Genomic DNA, 21,656 nt, shown 5'->3' on the forward strand with positions numbered 1-21,656 from the left:
TGCAGACAGTGGAAGGTGATAGCGCTACTTTGGCTGCCCTCTAACAGGAGTGAGTCGTTCGACCCTCTACTCATTTTCCCTGTGTCTACGTCCATACCTCTGAATCCGCGGGACTGTGCCATAATAAAATTATTCTAAGGAATTCATGTCGTTAACTCGCATAATCATGGTGTTTATTGCGTTTCATGAGTATCACTATTGTACAATTTAACTATCGTTACTCCGTTTGTTACTGATACTGCCATTATAACATTAAGTGTAATTATTGCGAATATGCTGACTGGCTAGGTTGATTCTCTGTGATTGGTTTCTTATTTTGGTCCAAGAATGGGGTCAAGATTTTAATCATCACGAAAATGTGATATCGTCTTTAACTACAGACTCTTGTGTACATATTCATCACTCCTTCGTTCATGAATATCGGTTGAAAGATGAACATGAAAAGATACTTCTGTGATAGGTAGACAGATGTCATAGACGACAAGAACTTCCCACGTATTTACCGAATATTTTTTAGCGATATTTGTACATTGATTCTTAAACTTATTTCACAATCTATTTTGAAAGATTGGAAACGTATGTTGGACGACTACTGCAATTCATTAAGCTTAAAGAAATTAGATCAACTTCTGGGTACTGGATCAAGAATTATTGAAAGTAAGAAAAGATATAAGACAGCAAATAATTCCTGTTCCAATATGAGTGGCAAGTAACAAGTGTATTATGTTTCTATAAATTTTTATAATAATATACTTGAAACTTACATCACACTGAAGACAGGCATTATTGACCTTTTCCTTCGTGATACACGACTTGATGACTGAGGAAGTAGAAGTCTATATTCTTATCTAAAAAAATAATAACTTCCAAATTATTATATTTAGAGTACTTTTGATATATTATTTTTAATGATCTTATTTGTTTAGTATTCTCTATTTATATAGTGTTAAGAAAAAATCAGTAGTTAATTTTATTGATATTTTTACAAATATTTTGGTATACTATGTAGAAAATATACTAGAACTGTCTTTTTTATTTTAAGCTAGAATATTTTACTACTACCAGTAATGTAAGCATTATTATATCGTAGAGGATAGCTTTTATGTTGTAATTCACAATTCATTTCATGTTTCATTCATTTAAAGCTGTATATCATTGAAAACAAAGATAATAATCAATGCGTGTATCACTAAATAGGGAGTGTACCCAAAAATATCAAGTTTTAATTATTTATATTACTATATAATGTACAGTTAAAGTAAAAGAAACAAAAGTGAAATACAACTTCTATTGAGACATAAAATATTATTTGATAAGGTATTTGTGCATCTAACATTTTTTTGTAAGTTATAAATGCCAGCACTCTTGGATGGTTACTTCTACAGTAAACTCATATCATTATTAAAATATAAATCAATGTACTGTATTCTACGAATGTTCTATAAATGTTATATGTTGATATAAATCTAATGGACCAGATGTTTATATATTATTACAAAGTATAAAGATAAGATAGTATTTATCTAATTATAAAAAAAGAATTATATATATATATGTTAATGTTGAAGTTCCAGTTGACCGACATAAAGATGAAATACATGCAGTGCTTTATTCAAATGTATCAATGCGACAGGTTCTTCTGAAAGTGAATTGCATTTTATCCCATTAGTGCTATTAACTACAAGAGAATACATTTTTCATGTTCATATTTAGTAACGCAAAGATCACAGTTCCTGTTATTGAATTATAATTTGGGATAAAAGTTACCTAGTTATGACATTTCAGAATATCTTATGGTGCATTGATATATATGAAAAGGTGATGGATAGAGGGTACAAATATGAGGTAACTTTATAAAGTCGATTTTAATATACTTAAAATCATTGGAAGGGTATACAAATAAAAATTATGCGCAAAGCTGCATTAATTGTTGCAATAATAGTACAATTGATATAATATTGAATGTATAGATGGTAAAAGAAGAAAAATATTGAATGAATAAGTTCAAAACTGATTCCTTTTTAATTCTAATATAGATTTTGTATGAGATGTAGTATTGGAAATAAATCTGTTTTTTGAAGTATAGTTACAAATTTTATAAAAAGTAAATTTATTAAACTCAAAGGATGCAGAAATGAGAAACGTTTTCTTATTTGATAATTTCTTATATTATGATATAAATATTACACATTTTTATTTCTTGTTAATCAATTAGTTGTCAGAAATTATTTTGTTAATCTGTTGTATATAGTTGTATATTTACATAGTGCCTAACTAATAATTTCGCATTTTTACTGCATTCTATATTCCAGTAGAAAATTATTTTAACTTTACTAATACAAATCTTCATGTTATTTACTCAGTCACTGAGCAAAGAGAGAGATGGAACTTCAGTGGACAGTCCAACGCCCCAATCTCCGGTCTCTACTCTTACTTCATCAATGAATTTCGATCGCACTACTGCTGTCCAAAGCTTGCCCTCTCCAAAGAAAAAAAGTTCCATACCGAAACGTAGTATTACATTTGCTGATCTTCCTCCCAGTTCTAGAAAAGAACCAATTAATTATCCAACTTCAACAAATGAATATCCTTCATCTTTGCATGATAATAGATATATTTCTGATCCTCAAATTACTTCTTATAAGAAAATCTATCAAAATCCTATCCAAAGTACTCAGTATTCATCTCGTTCCAAACTTCCTCCTACACCTTTGACTGCTCCTCCATCCATAGGAGATTATGGCACTTCAGTCCCTTTTGATAAACGACAGAACGCACGCTCTGTTGGTGGGAGTAATCAGGTTGAGGTGGGTTTTAAGAAGCATGTTTAAAAAATCTAGCACTAATGCACTATCTTTCCTTGTTCTTTACCAAGAATGTTGGAGCGTTTAAATCGCAAAATTTTATTGCATAAGAATTGTAACACCCGTGTTAACAAAATTATTTGGTATTATTTAAATACAAATCAAATGCATGTAGTAGGTTCAAATGTGCATATTGAAAGTGGAATTGTTATAAAAAAGATAGATTAAAATTTATATTTTTATAAGGATTATTTTTATCAAATATTAATGTGTTATTTCAAAATACAGCTTTCACCAACACCATCACCAACACCACCTTTAGTGAAGATGTCAGTTAGCGATAAAAAGAAATTGTTTGAAAGTGCCATGGAGGAACATTTGAAACCTTCCCCTAAGCCAGGTAGATATTATTTTATATATTTATATAAACAAATTGTAAATACGATATATTATTTTTGTATTCATTATCATTTTTCTAGAAAAAGTATTCAGTTTTCTAAGTCAAGATGAAGTTGAAAAGATGAAACAAGAAGAAGGTACAGTATTCGTTAATTATATTATTAAATTCTTAATTCGTACAATTAACAAATATTATTGTGCATTTTCAGAAAAGAAGATAGCTACTCTAACGCGGGATGAATTAAAATCATGGGCTCAACTCGATGAAAACGAAGGCTTGGAAGATTTAGAGGAAACATTAGAAGATCAGGATAACCGGCGACCTAAGTAAGCTAAGTTGTACTCATTCTACGCATTTGAACGTGTGATTATTAAAATTTTTTTACCTTATTATTTCTTTCTTGTTTCCACTTCATTGTGTCTGCATATTACAACAAGAAAAATAAAAGAGAATATACTGCTTAGTAAAAAATTGCATACTTGATGCATTAATGCTAAAAAATATGATGGCTATAAAATTGATGTTTTGAAATTTTTGCAGCTCTAAAAAATAATATCTAATAATCTAATTATATAATAATACAATCTCATTTCAACAAATTTTACTCGGCCATAGAATTTTTTTGCAACAATATAACTTCTTAAATAATGCCCATACAAAATATTGTAGTAATGTATTAAAAAGAACAAGAGAACAGAATTAATTTGCTTTACATAAATGAGTATTATAACATTTTTTTCCATTGTAGTACGTATTCTGTATATGAAACTATGAAATAATGTAATTATCTTTCAGTTGTAAGATGCTAAACATATCTGTCTATTATACGTGTATTGTACAAGACAGGCAATTATCTTTCAATTGAAAAATGATTGTGTTTATATAATTACCAAATATTTTACGAGTATTAATTGTTAGTTTAAATAGATATTCTTTATATATTTAGTAAAATTGTATTTTTATAGTAAAGTTGTAGTTTAAAAAGTACTCCGACGTTTCATACAAAATGACTGGACATCGTGTATATATCAGTATTTTTTATACCTGCGATAAATATTATATGTATATATAATTTATATCAGTGCTTTTGTTGTAGTTGTTACTTCATCATAAAGCGTGCATGCTCATTATAATTATCGTATAAATGACTTTGCTAGGGATTAGCGACTGCTTTTTTTTATAAAATAACGTGTATTTGTACATAGGCTTATGAAATTCACATTCACATTGTACATTGCAGTTCAGGTTGTGGTTGTGCTTACACAGGCATTTACTGCACATTATAATTACATGTTCCATTCTTCAATAAGACCAAATCATAAGTTTATAAAAATTATGTACATCGGAATATAATTTTCACAAAAACTTCACGCTTTAATACATTTTCTTCACACGCATTGCAAGCGCACTTCAAAGATTCCAAAGAATAATTATTATTTATCTAATGTTAATACTTGCTTCCATTTTCATCTATATGAATGTCTTATCACCTCTTAAATCCATAATATAAAAATAATTCTTCTTTGGAATCTCTTAGCACCGATTCAATCACATTATTCGTAGATTTATAGTTGATGTGTGGTGTAGTCTAATTTTTTTGTATTGTTATCTCGTTTGTATATAAGTCGTACAATATTTTTTTAGCCTTTGTATTGAACGTTGCTTTTGTACTTCTTCTTTTAATGAATAAACATTAAAACTGTGGCACATGTATATGATTTGTCAGTGTGCATGCTCGTTACCTTGCAGTAGCCGACTGAGTTCGCGAAGTTCGATCCCCCTTCTGCAGAATCTTCCAAGCAGTGTAAGGACAGCAAAAGCAGAACGTCGCTTGAAAGAGAGACTGATACAGGAGGTATTACTTTTTAAATATATTTTTATCATTCAAATTCCTCATTTATCATAATTAAATATTCCAAATTGTTCTGTATTTTAAATAATTTTGTTGAGACACTAATGTTTAAAATGACTTAATACGGATATGATATTTATGTTTCTTATTCAATTTTTTATTGCATAGGGTATAATTTCTGATGAAGATGAAGAAAGTCATTTGAGTCCTGCTGAACAAAGAGCACTAAGGGCAGAGAAGCGTGCAGCATGGAGACAAGCACGTTTAAAATCTCTGGAACAGGTAATTATAATGCTCTTTTTCACACCTGGAAAATTCATATATTAAATAGTATTTACATTTATTCGCATGTTAAATGGTTATATTCAGGATGCTATTCAAGCACAGATGGTAATTAAGAAAATGAGTGAAATGATGGATACTACAAATAAGGCAGATCCTACGCAGGATTCTACAGATGCTGTTACTGTTGTTCCTGAAACAGAAAAGACAGCCGATGTAAGCATTTGTAATGTACCTTTGCTCTAGTCATACCACCAGCAAACTAAAACAATGAACATAATCTAACGATGTGTTTAAAACAGATTAACCAGCATTTATTTATTGTACTACTAATTACTTCTTTGCTCGCCAGTAGTTCTAACTTAGTGTTCGTACATTTACAATGTTATGTTAACTACAGTGGTACCCCCTTTGTCTGTCTTACTATCATAGTTCACTACGTTACGGCCGTCTAGTGCAGATTTCCCCAAACTTGCTGTACGCAGCAAGGTGGGTCCCCCTAAAGAGATACGCGAATCCGAGAAAGTAGTGGACGAGAAGGTCACTCGACGTACCGAGGAATACGTGGATGAGGTGACGGGTGAACGGCGTGTCCGTACAGTCGAATACGTCGAGAAGCTCATTGAGCGACAGGTATTATAAATTCTAGAGTTTGCACAAAATTTAAGCACCGAATATTATCTGTTCACATCATCGATTCGAGACGTGTTTTAAGTGAAGTTCAATTTTTTAACTGTTGTACTGGAACTTCAATATGGCATTGGCATTTAATTGATGAATGAAAAAGTACCAATATAATATTGTTATGGAAGCTTATACTGTAACTAATTAAAATTATTGGAAAATTACTATGGTGTGTAATATAATTACAATTCGAAGTTTTAGTACAAGCAATGACATAATAAAAAGAAGTTCAAAAATCAAATTAAAATATGGCAGATCATGATTTATTGGGGCACTATGTTAATGCTCCAATTAACATAATTAGGAAAAGGTGATATTCACAAAAGTTTGAAGGGAAAAGGGAAATAAAGTAGTATTTTTTTAGAGAGAAAGAGAGAATATGTGTTGCTTGTGAACTGTGTCTTATTTGTGTGTGTGCGCTCATATATTTATAATTTTAGAATAATCATGTGTGTGTATATGCATGCTGCTTTAAAAAATATTTTGCTTTAATGCACAAGAACCCAATGGAAATACTAGTTCAATGGTTGTATTTGTTGTTCCAAGAATCCAGCACTGACCATGGAAGTGCAACCTGCACCACCTTGAGCAATTGATTTCATTTCTACTGATCACTAACAAACTCTTCTCGTACTATTGGTAATGCTACTCTTGATCTTTCTTATCCACTACTTACTTAAGCATGTATAAAGGTATTTTCTTTTCAAATAATATTTTACTATAATTATTTTGGTGGTATTGCTATATATCAAGTACTACTACTGTAAAAATGTTATAAGTTTCATCCGATTCTATAATATATTTTTTTTGTCGTACGTTATATGTCGTACGTTTATTGTAATTAAATTAATAATTACACGTATCAATGCAGAAATTTCTCTGGTCTACTTCAGCATTTGCAATGTATATATTTATGTAATTAGGTTGAAACTCTACGAGAAAAAATTATATCATTGGAACTAAGTAATGCAGAAGATGAAGTAGAAAGTATTATCGGAACAGGAGCAAGCGATGCTGAAAGCGAAAGTGAAGAAATTACTGGACAGCCTTCTAATGTGAATACCATGCAAGAGAAAACTGAAACAATTATACCTACAAGTGCCACTGAAGATGCCGCTCCTAAAATAAGTGCAAATACTATCCTTGTTTCAAAGAAAAAGAAACGAAAACGTTCGAAAAAAGGTCGTCATTGACCTCAGATAAAAATGTTGGTGCAAAATGAAGAAAGACATATGGAAGAACGATTGTGAAATATTTTCTTTTTTTTATTATATCATTGTGAAAGTGTGTTCTAATAATGCATACTTTGCATTACATCAATCTACTTCATGCATTTCAGAATTCAAATCCTTACTATATTGGTGCATATAATATTTAAAAGATTCCTCATTGCGTGCTGCTTTTTTTGAAGCACACATATATATACATAATACATAAAATATAATTTCATATTCACTATTTAACATAACTGATTAGGTATATTCAGAATTATGTTTATTTCTTTCATAGATCGTGCTATGTTTCTAATATTAACATAGTGAAATAATGCATGTGTGATTAGTATTATCGCATCATATTTTTATCTGGATTGGTGCAACATAGTAATTGTAACTAGCGCAATCGATTTCCTTATTTCTTTATACATCATAGAATTTGTATTTTATACTTGTTTCATAAGATTTGTCTCCTGCGTAATACCGATAAAAAGTATTTTAATGGCGAAAAAATTAGAATATAATATCAAAGTAGTATTTTTACAGTCAGTACTATGATCATATACCCTATGAAATATATTTACTGAAATCGGTTTATACGAAAAATTCATGTGATTCAATATTCGTTGTTCTATATAAAATGATACACATTCCTTTTTGCAATTTTTGTTTTGTTTCGTAGTTTAAATAATATATTTTAATATAAGCAATTCCTCAATTTAAATAGGAACACAGGAGCAGTATTTTTGGTCACTGAAACGAACAATATACAAATGAAAAGATTTTAATCAAATTGTAATAAACAATTGGTTTTCAGACATATGTAAAATATGTTATTAGTTAGCTTAAAAATGAAAAATAACGTAAACTACAGCTATTTGTTGTGGTTTGTAAAGTATTTTATTTATTTTCCTTTAGTGATAAGTATATTAATATATATGTTATGTAAAATTATTTTGATATACTTTAAGATTCATTTTAAAAAGCACATATATTTAATCTCATTGTTAAATATCGACATAGTTTTTGATCATTCATCATTAGGAAGAAATTTATTTAAAGTTTATTATCCATTCTAATGTCAAAGTTGCCACTAAAATGTAATAAATACCAAGTATTAAATTTTTTAATTGTTTAAAATATATTATTACTATACATATTCATGATTTCGTTCTTTTAAAAATTTTGTTGTTTTAATTTATTTATACTAACGATAGCTATATTTTATCGTTAACATATTTTATTTCACAATATATTCAATAATTTCATGATTAAACAATGTTCTCGCATATTCAAAAGTACACAAAAAGAGTTAGCCAATATGTAACAAATAGATGTAAAAATAGCGGAGATTTGAAGCAAGATTAAAATCTTAACTTTATTAAAAGAATAAAATGTCGACTACAATTGAAGAAGCGGAATATATAAAATATATGCTGTTTCTTTATCGCTGACTATAACAGTACCTTCTAATAAATATGTATGTGTGAGATTACAAAAAATATAATTTCTATATAAAAACTTCTATGATAATGTTAAATACTTTGTAGGTATATTATCTGGTAATATAAACCAATAATATTTGTAATCTCATATAGTTCAAAATATTTACCTATGTTGAAATTGCAACATATACAGGTAAAAAAAATTGAAAATCATAGTAGTTTTACTATTTGTGTTTTAGATATAACTTTTTGTATTCTTCATATGTTTGCAATAGTAAGATGATTCGTCTTAAATATAAAAATATCATTTTATATAGATCATATACATTCTTCAGTGAAACAGACCATATTATTAGTATTAAGATCTTTGCAAATTATACAGATAAAATTAAATATGTAGCATAAGTAAACATTAATTGAGACAAGTATACTATTAACTGCGGTGTAAAGTGCGATTAAAGGAGCGGGACCAATTTATTAAATTATTCATAAGATTGTAAAAGAAAAAATATATGCAAAATATCTTTTTTCCAAATAACTGTTATATATAGTTTAATGCCTATTGTCAGCATTATAATTGGTCTTGGCATAATCTTCTGGAATTGTATGAAAATTATAATGTGCCAACATTAACTATATCTTTATAACGGTTTAAAGTGTAAACACTTTTCAAATAGGATTTGAAACCTTTTTGTAATATTACGAGTAGCATAATATGTAGAAAACATTGTAATAATTATAGTGTTAAATATCGTATAAAATACTTTTAACAAATTATAAAATTTTATTAAAACAGTTCTCTGAAATTAAATTCATAACTAAATTAATTAGAATGTGAATTTTTTAAAAATCCCACCATTTTTTAACACTATAACATGTTGACAAATCATATCATGTTATGAACTTGTATTATTCTTAATTATAAATGATAAACTTACAGTTGGAAACTCCTATTTTAGAAGTACTTTACATCGACGTTAAATCCAATAATAGGCATAATTTGTATGTACTTTTGGAATCTTTGTATTTGTCTTTACTTTAATAATTAATTATAAAAAGAAATATTACATTCTGCCACGTATATTTTATATTTTGATAATACAGTATATCTGGTTATATTGAATAATAAACTGAAGCTGCTAATTTATATAAATAATAAAGTTTAAAAAATGTATTTTATACAATATGACAAAAAACATTTCATATAACTATTACCATAATATTTGTGGTACTACTATATGTTGACAAATTAAAAATGTATTTATTTATCTATGTTTTCTATTGAACAACATTTATACGTCTTACAATGTTCAACAAATTTGTAAACGAAAGATATATGTGCAAATTAATTCAAGAAATAAGAAAATAAATAAAATATCTTAACGTTTTTATATTGGCCTTATTACGAAATTAAAATAAATGGAATTGAAAGTATTCATAAAAAATAATGTATCTTCTTTTATCGTGCATTATCATTTATGCTTATTTTATCTCTTTGGCGCAATAATTCCCTCTAACTGTGCCTGAAATAAAAATAATGCTAAGCAATGAAATTTTTACAGTTGTCTAGGATTCATATAAAAATTGTATATAAATATTACTTTCAGCTGCTGATTTGTCTTTTTCAAAAATTGTATTTCTTCCATGTGCTTTTTTTCTTCAGCTTCCCGTAGTTCAGCTGCCCTCCTTTCAGCCTGTTCAGATTTCTGTTTTAATTCAATAACTGTTTTTTCTAATTCAGCCTTCTGTAATTGTAGCTCATCTGCAGCAGCAATTAAATCTTCTTTTCCTTGTTCAGCCTTTAAAAATCATGTTGAAATTATAACATTTCTTAATGTACATCTTCTTGTATATTAAAAAAATATAGTACATACTTGTAAAGCTTTACGCATACCAAAAGCAATACTGCTTTGATACAAAGTTTGGTATGCAGCTAATGTCATCTTAAGTTCGTCTCGGATTCTAAGTAAAAGTAATCCACGTTCTGCACAGTTTATTGTCACCTGACGTATTATTTCATCTATTAAACAGTATTATTAAACAATTATAATTTTAATAATATGATACTCAAAATTAACGTCCAATTAAAGACTTTTACCAAAACATTGCGTATAAAGTTCTCTACGTACTGGACAAATGCCAGTTTCTCTTGCTTGTCTTTGTTGCAATTTCATGTCTAGATGTTCTTGTAAATTAATAACATCTAGTCTTGTTGCTGGTATACTTGATATCTGATATGAAATAACATATTACAAATTGTAGTACATTATTTATCAAAACATAAAAATACCATACTTTCTGAGTCCAAACTTGACCATCCTCTTCCCATTGTTTGGGTGGCAAAATTCTATTGAGAATTTCAGAAGTTTCATGTCTTGTATCAAGCGTAGGAATAGTGGTTTCAACTTTACAGATTGTTACTCCGATTTTGGGTGCTTGTTCTTTAGGTGCCTATTGTAATAAGAAATGTTGGATGATTTTTAATAAATTATAGATATAACTAGTTTGATAATAGTAAGAAAAATGGTATTTGCTTTATTGGTGAACATTATACCTTTTCTGGACGGACTGTAACTAAGACTGGATTATCGTATTTAACCAAAGTATCCATAGTAGGAATAATGCGATCTTTTATTGCCGTTGCCATTATATTACTGATTTATCCGGGCTTTATTCGTTAATAATCAATATATTCCAAAGAAAGAAATCGTTTACAGGCATTTATAAATATTTAATTGTTTATTTCCACTATAAAGCGAGTTTGAATCTATGAACAATTGTCATAGCAATATTGATGTAACATATGTTACTAAGTAAAATATAGTTAATACAAGAGATTAGGGAAGAGCTTAATGTATGAATTAGATAATATAACTTTTATTATTGTAAACATGATAAAATCATATAAATTATTTATGTAATATTCTCTTATGTATGTAATTATTTTTAAAAATATATCATGTACATGCAATATAAAATAATACAATTTTCAAATTAGATCTTTGTAAATCTCAAATTCGTATAAAAACTTTTTAATATCTCTACTAAAACTACTAAAATAACTTTTAGTTACAATTAAACTATTATAAAAGTAATAATAATATTTGTGTAAATTTGTTGATATGTATATTATAGTTCAGAATGTCTTTGCAAAATCCTTGTTTCAAGATCTGCATGAAGCTTTTGAACAGTTCTCGAGTGTTTTTTAATATGATGTTCCATAGTAGAATTTTCTACATCATACGGTTTTCCTTGACGTGCGGCTTCTAAAGCAGCTTCCGTGTGTAAATGACGCAATTTCAACAATCTTCCTTCATAGTGTAACAGTTCCTCCTAATAATAAAATACAATATCAATAATATATCAAGTATAGAAATAAAATACCAATAGTTATACGTGTATATAAATACCTTTAACGAAGCACGTTCTTCTGGAGAAAATTGAGATTTTAATACAATACGCCATAAGTCTTGAACTTTTGGTTCTATAAATTCTTTATGATTTGGTCCTTTTGCAGTTAATCTATCCAAACGATCAAATCCATTTCTAATTTCCAAATGTTTTCCTCTGAAATTATACATTTACTCAATTCAATTATACATTTAAAAGTTAAATTATATGTTCAAAAGTAGTGAAATATCCACTATATTTTTGTAATACTAATTATATATGTGCAATATCCATACCTAAGTAAAGATGCTTTTTCTAAATAATCTAACTTTTTTTCAGGAATCTTGTTAGAAATTTCTTCCTTGTGATCTATTTCATTCCAACTCTCTGGTTTATGATGTAGACTGTCTGTATATATGAAATGACAAATATGAAATTTATTTTACTTACTTTCAGTTATTGTATTTTATAATATACATATAATGTAATTACTAACTTTTATATGTTTCTGGATCACCAGCTTCTACATCTTTCAAAAGATTCATGTATTCATCCACTTTATCTTGGTGATGTTGAAACTCTTCCTTTAGAGTTTGTAGTTCTTCATCTATATTTTTATTATGTTTATTAAGTACAATTAAACAATGTTGAGATTAAAAATGTAAATAGTTCTCTTACATGGCACTTACGTGAAAAGCCTGCCAATTCAGCTTTAGCCCACAGTTTGTTTAATCTGCTATCTTTAAAAACATCTCTGGAAATATAATTATTACCATCATTTAAAGCTTTATGTCTCTTTAATAATTCTGGGTTCTCTGTATCTTCAAAGTACTCCAATAACCCATAAGTGCTCATAATTCCTTTAAAAAACAAAAATTCAATACAAAATACATGTTATAAATATATTAAAGTCATCTTTTGTTCCAGATTACCAATTAATTTTTTCCTTAAACGTGCTTCTTCTTCACCATTCGGATCTTTTCCTTCAGACTTAAAATGTTTATACGCAATTTCTTCTTTATCGTGGATTTTCAGATCACTGAATATTGACTGCAGTTTTGTATCTGTCAACCGCTACAAAAAAAATTAATCTGTATGTGTATATTTTTACATATATTAATAATATATCTTTACATATATATATATATATTTTTACTTATATATTTTTAAATATATTAGTAATATATCTTTGTAATATATTAATTCTTACATTTTTCGCTTTTACCCATAGTACATTTAATTTTGCCATACGAAATGGTTTGTCCAATTCACGAAGAGAGGTTGGGAATTGTAAAGGATCTTCATATTTCGGTTTATTTGCTTCTACAGAATATTTACTAAATGCAGCAGTTATATGAAATAACAGAACACATAAACTTATTGATAAAAAGGTCCTGCTTAACAATGCCATAATCTTTCACTTTCAACAACTTCGTCTACTTCCGTATAGAATACAAAATTAGGTATGTGATCATTTGCTGACATATGCAGATAATCATCTTCTGACATATACAGATTCATTTGATAGGCTTTTGCAGAAATATATACATATGCATTAGGAAAATAATCTCTATTTCAGAATCTTTTCAGTTTATTTTCTTAATTGAGAGGAAAAAAGTATATGTATAAATATTATGCCGTATCATAAATATTTATTAAAATCAAAAGTAAATGTAGTGAGTTCCTTGGTAATCACATTTAAAAATTTTACATTGTTTCCATTTGTTACAGAGAATTGTCATATACAATTTAAGAATAAAAACATCATCAAATTGTTATGCATTGAAATACTGCTAATACATAGGATTGTATGCTTATAAATACAAGAAAGATTAGAATTTTAGTAACAATGAAATAATTACGATTTGTAGGCATTATAATCATTGACCACAATATATTATGTTACAAAATATATTTATAAATTGCACGAGCATTATCGTATTTAAATCTTTTTTCTTTTCCTGAAGCAACATTTAAAGCTTAACACATATTACGTAGTAACACATTCTATATCAAAATTCAACTGCATGAAATACAATAACAATCAAGGAATATAATTTCTTCAAAATTGATTTTCAACATATAATTTCTTTACTGCTCGATATTGGACAGATTGAAACGTATTTCGCATTAACTTCCATAACGTTATATCATATACATTTTTTTTTTCATTCTTATAAATTCCGCATGCTATATTATGCAATCACAGTATACGTATATAAAATATTATTCATTCTTCAAAACGGATGTCCTTGGCGAGGATGTTGATTACCGCCATAACGTGGCAGAGTTGCGTATCCACCATAAGGAGCTGGAGGCATATTTTGATACGGATTATAACCTCCTAAAAATAAAATTCCAAATATAAAGTATATTCCGAAATGTCATGTAACAATATGAATGACTCTGCATTTTTTATATCACCTTGCGCGGGGTAAGGCATTGTTGCATATGGATTATACGTTGTAGGCATAGGAGGGGAGATATATGTGGGATATGGTGTAGTAGGACCAGGTCCATACGGTATAGGCATTCCACCTTGGAAATGCGTAGGATACGGTAATTGCGATGATCCACTTTGTTCTATTCCTGATTGGCTTTGTCCGGATGTTGCTAAATATTAAAATTTTTTTTTTAATAAACTGTGTAGAGAATACATGCAATATTATTTATAAAAATCTAATCTATACCTCCGTGATGAGATGGAATGTTAGGAGTTGGAGTTGGCCCAGTATGGCTCAAATTTGTTGTTAAATCCTTCAGTAGTTCTTCTTTCTCAGTTTTCCGAGCAAAGCAGAAGTCCGATATTTTATTTTGGAAGACTACTAGCAACTATACAAATATAAGAAATTATAAATTTTAATTCTAATATAACATGAAAGGATTATGATCAGCTATTTACCTGTGTTAAATCATTATAAAATTTAGCACCTTCGTTTAAGTTGCCTTTCAATTCTTTAAATGCATCATAAGCAGCTGCTAATTTACATAACATTGCTTCTCTTGAACTACCTCTACCAGATTGTTCGGCTGTAAATTGTGTATGACACATCTAAAATTGTTTTTAAAATTAGTATGTATCATAGGAAATATTGTAAATATGCAAAATAATTATTACAATATAATTTTGTAATCCTTTATACATACCTGAATCTCAGCAATTAATTGTTCTTGGCGAGCAACGCTATCTCTCACTTGTTTTTGTAAAGGTCCATAAGTTTTTCCTATGCTTTCAACTGACAAATTTGGTTCATCAATTCCGCCATCTTTTGCAAGTGCTGACAAGAACGTTGCTTTCATATCGGTAATAGCAGATTTCAGTTCACTTTCTATAACATCGCGTTCTGTTTTTAGTGTTTCAATCTTAAAAGAAATTAATAGCATAAGTAATCTAAAAAAATAATACAAAAAATATAACTTTGCGTAAGATACCTACATCTTCCATTAATTTCCTAAGTTGAACAACAGTATTGGTTTCTTGAACTGCCGATCCAGTTGGCACAGCATTAATCAAATCATTTGCATGCAAACTTAAAGTTTCCATACTTTCCTTGTGATTTTCATATTTCTCGCGAACAACCTATAAGATATAATAATTATCTTAAAAGGTTTGATGTAAATAATTATTTCACAAGTCATCTTCCATGCATATATTCATACACGTTTACCTTATCAGCAGATACAGCATTATTAATAATTTCACGATATTTCCGTAGAGTAATAATAAATTGCTCTGTTAAACGACTGCTAGGTATTCTTGTCCAACGTTCTTTAAATTGTTCTCTTAATTGATCATCAGACTCACGTTCCTCTTGTAACATTCGTTCACACTATAAAAACAGTAATGATGAGAAAGTTATATCGAAAAAAAAGTATATAATCCATGCATTTCTTTACCTCGTCCAAAAGTTCTTTATTTCTTTGTAATAGATCAGGCAATTCTTTCATAGAATTTTCCAAAGCTTGAATTCCACCTGCATCTTTTACATATTGAGCCTTCTCTAATACAGATTGAGGTAACTCAGTTCCACTTGTATCTTCAATAGCAGCTGGTAAATTTAAACTTGCCAACACACTAAAAACATAATTATTAGACATCAAATAAAAAGTCAGCATTTAAATATATTTACATAATCATCATACCCGTTTAAAATTTGTGTCATTTCGCGTAATTTAGATATTTCTGAATTAACTAATTCATTTCGACGAACTTCATAAGATGATAATGCTTGATGTACGCTAACAGGTAATAAATCAGCAAAAAGATCTAAAATTATATAATGTATATATAAAAGAAATTATACTAAAGAACATTCTTTAAATTTGTTATTATATACAACAAACCTTTAAAGTTAGAGCTAAGAACTTCAGGCATTGATAACAGTTTTGCAACATTAGCTTTTCCAACTGGTTCCAAAGACTTTATATCTGGTATTCTTTCATGATAAATGAAATCATTGTCCTTTTTTACTTCTGTTAGATTCCTCTGTGCTTTGTTAGCATAGTCTTGGAATAAGTGAGATTTGTTTGAACGTTGTTGAGCAGCTTTAAACAATTCCACAGCATGCTAAAAATGTGCATTTTAATTAATTTTGACTTATTTTTATGTTTACATATTTAATATATTACCAACTTTTAAGATTTACCTCTAATCTGGCAATTTCTTCTCCAATTAACTTGTTATTCTTGCATACCAATGATTGATAAAATTCGGTCATTGCCCGATATCCAGCTTGTTTTCCTGCAATCTATTATTATTACGTTATAAACAATTATTTTATATATTTTGTATAAATTCCATATAAATAAAATTATAAATCCATACTAAAGGAACCCATTCTTTATCCCAAAATGCCCTGAAAATCTCCTTTTGAAATAATTTTAATGTATCCGCATACAGTTCTTCTGCCTGTGCAGCTAGTTTAGCAATAATCCCATTTTTCATAGCATCATGGATTGCTTTATGTACAAATATTTCTTGAGCCTGAGCAAGCATTAATGAAGATAATGCTCCTAATGTTTCTGGACTGATATCTGGTGTTGGTTCTTGTTGAATAGCCATCATAACATTTGCTTTAAGATAATTAAAGATACCAGCAGATTGCTAAAATTTATACAATATTTAGATAAATCATTTTTTATACCAAAGCAAATTGAATATTTATATCATTTTCCAATTATATCGTATTTAATTAATGGAATTAAAATATTTACTTGAAATAACTTTGCAGCCAGTTTCAATCCTTCATCACTTTCTAAAGACTGTGCTGCTGCAACTGAACTTTGCAAAGCAGCAATATTAAATAATACACAAACTTTTTCATATGCTAATGTACTAATTGCTGAAAAATCAAATATCATATATTATTTTAAATATCACAAAATCAATGTTATTTGAATTCAAAATATTGATGTAATCAGTAAGAGGTTTATCTTATCTTTATTTATTAATCAGTTAAGAATCTATGAAGAAGCATATTTAAAATATCTTACTTAAACTGAGTTTTCCACCAAATATGGTACGATCAAATGCATCTTTCCACTTAAATGGAATTTGTAATTCATGAGCAGGTATCTTGCCTTCCAACGCACACAACTGATCATAGTAACTAGAAAAAAGAAGAAAACATAAATTTGATTTAAAAAGATGTCATTACTTAGAAATTAATTTTTATTAATTATTAATGATATTATTTCATTATATTATAATAATTGCATATCTTTCAACATTAATTTATCAAAATTATATCAAAAGTGCAGACTTAATAAAACATCACGAATCACTAACCTTCGGTTGCTTTTAAAAATTTCTTCATTGGAATATTTCGTATTAAATGCAAATTTCATGAAGCAGATTATAATAAAGTAGTCACATTTTTTAGTGTACTGTCATAATTAAAATTAAAATAATAATTAAAGATGAGTCATACCTGTATATAACCTCCAAAGAACTTTCATATTTCTCGAAAGCTCGCCACAAAGCATTATTCCTTAATTTACTAAAATCTGCGATTGCTTCCGTATAATCTTTTTGATCGTTTGCGTTATTATACGTTGATTTAATAATATTTGTAAGTGGTTTAATTACATCAACATCAGACGGTTTCTTCAACGGTACCGCAATTAGCTCAGCCATTTTGACGTGTAGGTCATGTGATTGAGATCGAACAAAATAGTATATCTTGATACACACATCATACTTATATCTGAGGTATATGGTATACATGCATATCTTACACGTATTCAATACTATGACATTTATTTTATACTACTTTTAAAGTTTCACAACATTTTAAAGCTTTTTTATTTTTAATAAATATGAAGTAATATAATTTTGTTTTATGATAAGAATGTCGCATGGAATAGATAAATTTACGTTATTTTTTAATTTTTCAAACAAGTTTATAAATACATGTATCTACATATATAAGGTTCATATAGTACTAATATGATGTAACTCGTTACATATTATTATATCACTTTGATTTCTATACGAATATAAAAAGTAATTCCGAATTATACCCTTATATATTATATATCATTTTGAAATAATTAAAAGAATTCGCGCCTTCTTATATGTCGCTGGTTGTCATAAATTATCTACGTCATCTCCAGATGTTTGTAGATGAGATTTTTATAAGTGGTTTTGGTGAAGCTTTAATTTTGTTCTGTTTTGTCTAATTTGTATAAATTGAGGTAAGAATAAGTGATTTGCAAAGACGGCAAAGAATTATATGGGATAACGGAAATTTTACTTTACGATATAAAGTAAACCGTATGAAATTACTAAATTACTATCTATGTTCAAACTTCCTTAAAATGTATAATAACATTCGCTTACTACTCTAGAAAATATTGAAAAAGTAATGCAAATTTATTATAATTGTTCAAGGTGTTACTCGTTTTATTGTGGAATTTTATTCCCATATATTAACTTATGTAGAAAAAATAATATCGATTTCACCTTAAAGACATTGAACTGAGAAATCAAGGTTATTTTTTTTTTGTTCATTATCAATATATGCATGAAAAGATTTTTAAGGAAGTAGCATTATTGTTATGTGGTATGAAAGTTGAATAATATAATTCTAAGTATTTTTGATATGTAATATTTTATAATTGCAATTGACATGTAACAAACATAATATATATAACAAATATAAACATATTTGATGAATTATGAATCACTATAAATCATTCATGATTATTTAATCTTTTCACTTTCTGTAATGGTATTAATATTTTTGTTATTATATATTTATATTTATTTATACAGGTTAATTTTAGATCATAGAAATGACTCTGATCGAAGGTGTAGGAGATGAAGTAACAGATTTTTGCATTGTTGTGGTTGTGCTCTTAGTAGGATGGCTTGCCTGGTATTCCACAAGTATTACAGATCAACCATTAATACGCACAGTACTTGTAATACATCGAACACGCACACGTCTTGCTGAACTTAGAGCTACTCATCAAAATGCAAGCTCATTTACACGACCTCCAAATTTGGAGGTAACCGAAGAAGAAACTATAGAACCAATTACAGATGATGGTAATAGCACTTCACAAAGTTGTCCTGAACCATCTATTGCAGGTGATATGTCATATTTAAAAATACTTCTAAAAACATAATAGAAACATTAGAACTATTTATTGTCTGTCACAATAGACACAAATGGAGAAATTTCTCCTGACACACATAGAATGTCTGAAGCAACAGCTACAGAGGAAGTACTTATTGAAGCTATGGATTCATTTAATGATAGTGCAACAAAGTTGAAAAAACAAACCAAAATAAACGCTCCTAAAGAGACAAGTATATCAACATCAACGTGTAATGAACCCATAGAACATGAATGTGAAAATCTTTCAGACACTAATGAAATTAGCATAAAACTAAAGTTTATAAACGATGATCAAAAAATGGTTACTGGTAGCCTGAAAGAATTACTTGGGGATTTTAAGAGGTTTCTATTATTTCTTTTTTTAAATAGATTTTTCATGTTAAAAAATATTTATAAGTGAAATATATATAATGAATTTTTACATTTTTCAGGAGACATTTTCAAACGGAGCTTGATGCACAAAAATTAGTGCGTTTAGTTTTTAATGGTCGAGTATTGCAACCTGATAGTCAAACATTGGAAAAATGTGGCTTGTATAACAATTGTGTAGTTCATTGTTTGGTTCATCAACCACGACCAAATCCTGTACCATCTCAAGCATCAACATTAGATAATTCGTCATCAATATATTTTAATCCTCAATCATTTCCTGAGATTCCTGTTGGTACAGGAATTAGTTCAGTACATAACGAATGGGATTTGAGTAGACCATTAGTGATCATTTTGACTGTCATGTTAGGTTTTGCTTGGTATTCCCGATACCATTATGCTCAATTTTTTACTGCGAGTATTACACTCGCATTGTATGCCCTCACTGCAATTTTCGCAATGTCAGTAGCTTTAATATTATGTCATTAGTTAGTAATATCTTTCTCAATCAAGACAAGAGAAATATTGAATGAACTTATAACTTATAAGAAAGAAACTGATCAAGATATTACTTCGGAACATGATTTTGTAAACGTCGATATGTGTTTTTTAGTGTAACATCATTTGAACACATTGGTTCCTGACATCAAGAAGAACATGAAGAGTTATTGTGATTTTTAACAATGTATAAAAGAATTCACATGAATAAGAGGTGAGGTATACTTAGATAGTATGGTTGCATTTCAAATTTGAAATCAATTTATGTGCATTAAGCTCAATATTTTTATTTATATATTTAATTTAATAAGAAAATTTCTTTGGGTTTATATAAAATATCACAATTATAAATGGAAATATACATATAACATTAAATAAATTTGGACGATTAGTATTTTACTAACTATTATTTTACTAACTGTTCATTTAAATAGACATATTTATGAAATTAATTTTCGATAAATGTTATTGAACTGTTGAATTAGTCATAATAAATATTATAAACGATAATTGCAATGGCACTATATCATTTTGAACGCAAAATTTATTATATACTTATACATTCGTTATATTTTTTATTGAATTTAAAATTTACATTACCTATATGTGACTTAAACTTGAATATGCTTTGTAACTATTATAAATTACAGTTATTAGAACAAAATCATTATACTTTTATAATCTTCCAAAACTTCTAACATTAGAATGAAAATTACCTGTAATGATAACATTTTTTAAGTACCATTACGTGAATTGTTAAAAAAAAAATTAAAGTCATTAACAGTGTGTACATACATAACTCATAATGTAATAAGCAATCATAATTGTAACTTATTAGAAGATACACTTCATATTACTTCCAGAAAAAAAAATTCGTTACTTTTTCGGACAATGATGTCATTGAAGATAGTGATTTATCGTTACTTTTGCAATACACTGTACTATAGTAGTTTATAGAAAAATCAAATTATGTGGTACTATCACGATTTTTATTAAATGCGAAATAAATAGTTATTTATTTGATGTTTTCTCACATAAGTATATTTTATAGTTTATTGATTGATTTTATGTAAATAAAAATTTATTTTTCATT

General features: G+C 28.0%; 5 protein-coding genes across 19 annotated transcripts in view; 2 read left to right on the forward strand and 3 right to left on the reverse strand.

Moving 5' to 3' along the window:
- LOC100742759 (protein lap4) overlaps nucleotides 1-9,183 on the forward strand; it is a 52,490-nt gene extending 43,307 nt beyond the window's left edge. For 4 of the 14 annotated variants that reach the window (XM_003491195.2, XM_033321930.1, XM_033321931.1 and 1 more), the window contains exons 26-34: nucleotides 2,364-2,807; nucleotides 3,093-3,204; nucleotides 3,284-3,340; nucleotides 3,413-3,530; nucleotides 4,954-5,059; nucleotides 5,225-5,338; nucleotides 5,426-5,554; nucleotides 5,771-5,971; nucleotides 6,946-7,215. In XM_003491195.2, the coding sequence (XP_003491243.1) occupies nucleotides 2,364-2,807; nucleotides 3,093-3,204; nucleotides 3,284-3,340; nucleotides 3,413-3,530; nucleotides 4,954-5,059; nucleotides 5,225-5,338; nucleotides 5,426-5,554; nucleotides 5,771-5,971; nucleotides 6,946-7,215 (1,551 nt within the window). Of the gene's footprint in view, nucleotides 1-2,363; nucleotides 2,808-3,092; nucleotides 3,205-3,283; nucleotides 3,341-3,412; nucleotides 3,531-4,930; nucleotides 5,060-5,224; nucleotides 5,339-5,425; nucleotides 5,555-5,770; nucleotides 5,972-6,568; nucleotides 6,680-6,945 lie in introns of those variants that run through there. The other 10 variants (XM_033321924.1, XM_024369099.2, XR_004462096.1 and 7 more) reach the window with 9 other exon arrangements.
- Nucleotides 9,184-9,612: 429 nt separating this feature from the next.
- LOC100743151 (axonemal dynein light intermediate polypeptide 1) lies at nucleotides 9,613-11,523 on the reverse strand. Its single transcript, XM_003491199.4, has 6 exons — nucleotides 11,236-11,523; nucleotides 10,977-11,132; nucleotides 10,780-10,912; nucleotides 10,556-10,701; nucleotides 10,283-10,480; nucleotides 9,613-10,204 (listed from the first exon to the last, which is right to left on the reverse strand). Exons 1-6 carry the CDS (start codon nucleotides 11,326-11,328, stop codon nucleotides 10,169-10,171), a joined length of 762 nt encoding a protein of 253 aa, XP_003491247.2. The 5' UTR covers nucleotides 11,329-11,523; the 3' UTR covers nucleotides 9,613-10,168.
- A 19-nt stretch (nucleotides 11,524-11,542) lies between these two features.
- LOC100743030 (alpha-2-macroglobulin receptor-associated protein) lies at nucleotides 11,543-13,587 on the reverse strand. The gene is made up of 7 exons (XM_012388148.2): nucleotides 13,282-13,587; nucleotides 13,004-13,145; nucleotides 12,761-12,931; nucleotides 12,568-12,678; nucleotides 12,368-12,479; nucleotides 12,092-12,248; nucleotides 11,543-12,014 (listed from the first exon to the last, which is right to left on the reverse strand). Exons 1-7 carry the CDS (start codon nucleotides 13,480-13,482, stop codon nucleotides 11,811-11,813), a joined length of 1,098 nt encoding a protein of 365 aa, XP_012243571.1. The 5' UTR covers nucleotides 13,483-13,587; the 3' UTR covers nucleotides 11,543-11,810.
- A 352-nt stretch (nucleotides 13,588-13,939) lies between these two features.
- Nucleotides 13,940-18,236, reverse strand: LOC100743270 (programmed cell death 6-interacting protein). The gene is made up of 15 exons (XM_003491200.4): nucleotides 18,002-18,236; nucleotides 17,565-17,680; nucleotides 17,286-17,413; nucleotides 16,897-17,175; nucleotides 16,718-16,819; nucleotides 16,416-16,638; nucleotides 16,215-16,338; nucleotides 15,969-16,146; nucleotides 15,740-15,901; nucleotides 15,508-15,651; nucleotides 15,219-15,434; nucleotides 14,974-15,123; nucleotides 14,762-14,903; nucleotides 14,496-14,684; nucleotides 13,940-14,415 (listed from the first exon to the last, which is right to left on the reverse strand). The coding sequence occupies exons 1-15, from the start codon at nucleotides 18,205-18,207 to the stop codon at nucleotides 14,309-14,311; spliced, it is 2,466 nt and encodes an 821-aa protein (XP_003491248.1). The 5' UTR covers nucleotides 18,208-18,236; the 3' UTR covers nucleotides 13,940-14,308.
- A 412-nt stretch (nucleotides 18,237-18,648) lies between these two features.
- LOC105681040 (transmembrane and ubiquitin-like domain-containing protein 1) lies at nucleotides 18,649-21,577 on the forward strand. Of its 2 annotated transcripts, none has more exons than XM_012388149.3 (5): nucleotides 18,649-18,767; nucleotides 19,348-19,665; nucleotides 19,741-20,038; nucleotides 20,128-20,526; nucleotides 20,679-21,577. In XM_012388149.3, the coding sequence occupies exons 2-5, from the start codon at nucleotides 19,368-19,370 to the stop codon at nucleotides 20,707-20,709; spliced, it is 1,026 nt and encodes a 341-aa protein (XP_012243572.1). In that variant the 5' UTR covers nucleotides 18,649-18,767; nucleotides 19,348-19,367; the 3' UTR covers nucleotides 20,710-21,577. The 2 variants fall into 2 exon arrangements, with proteins under 2 accessions (XP_012243572.1, XP_024224876.1); XM_024369108.2 differs by lacking the exon at nucleotides 18,649-18,767 and adding an exon at nucleotides 19,118-19,135.
- Nucleotides 21,578-21,656: the final 79 nt, after the last annotated feature.

The sequence above is a fragment of the Bombus impatiens genome, unplaced genomic scaffold (genome assembly GCF_000188095.3).
Source record: "Bombus impatiens unplaced genomic scaffold, BIMP_2.2 scf_0526, whole genome shotgun sequence".
Lineage (NCBI taxonomy): Eukaryota > Metazoa > Arthropoda > Insecta > Hymenoptera > Apidae > Bombus > Bombus impatiens.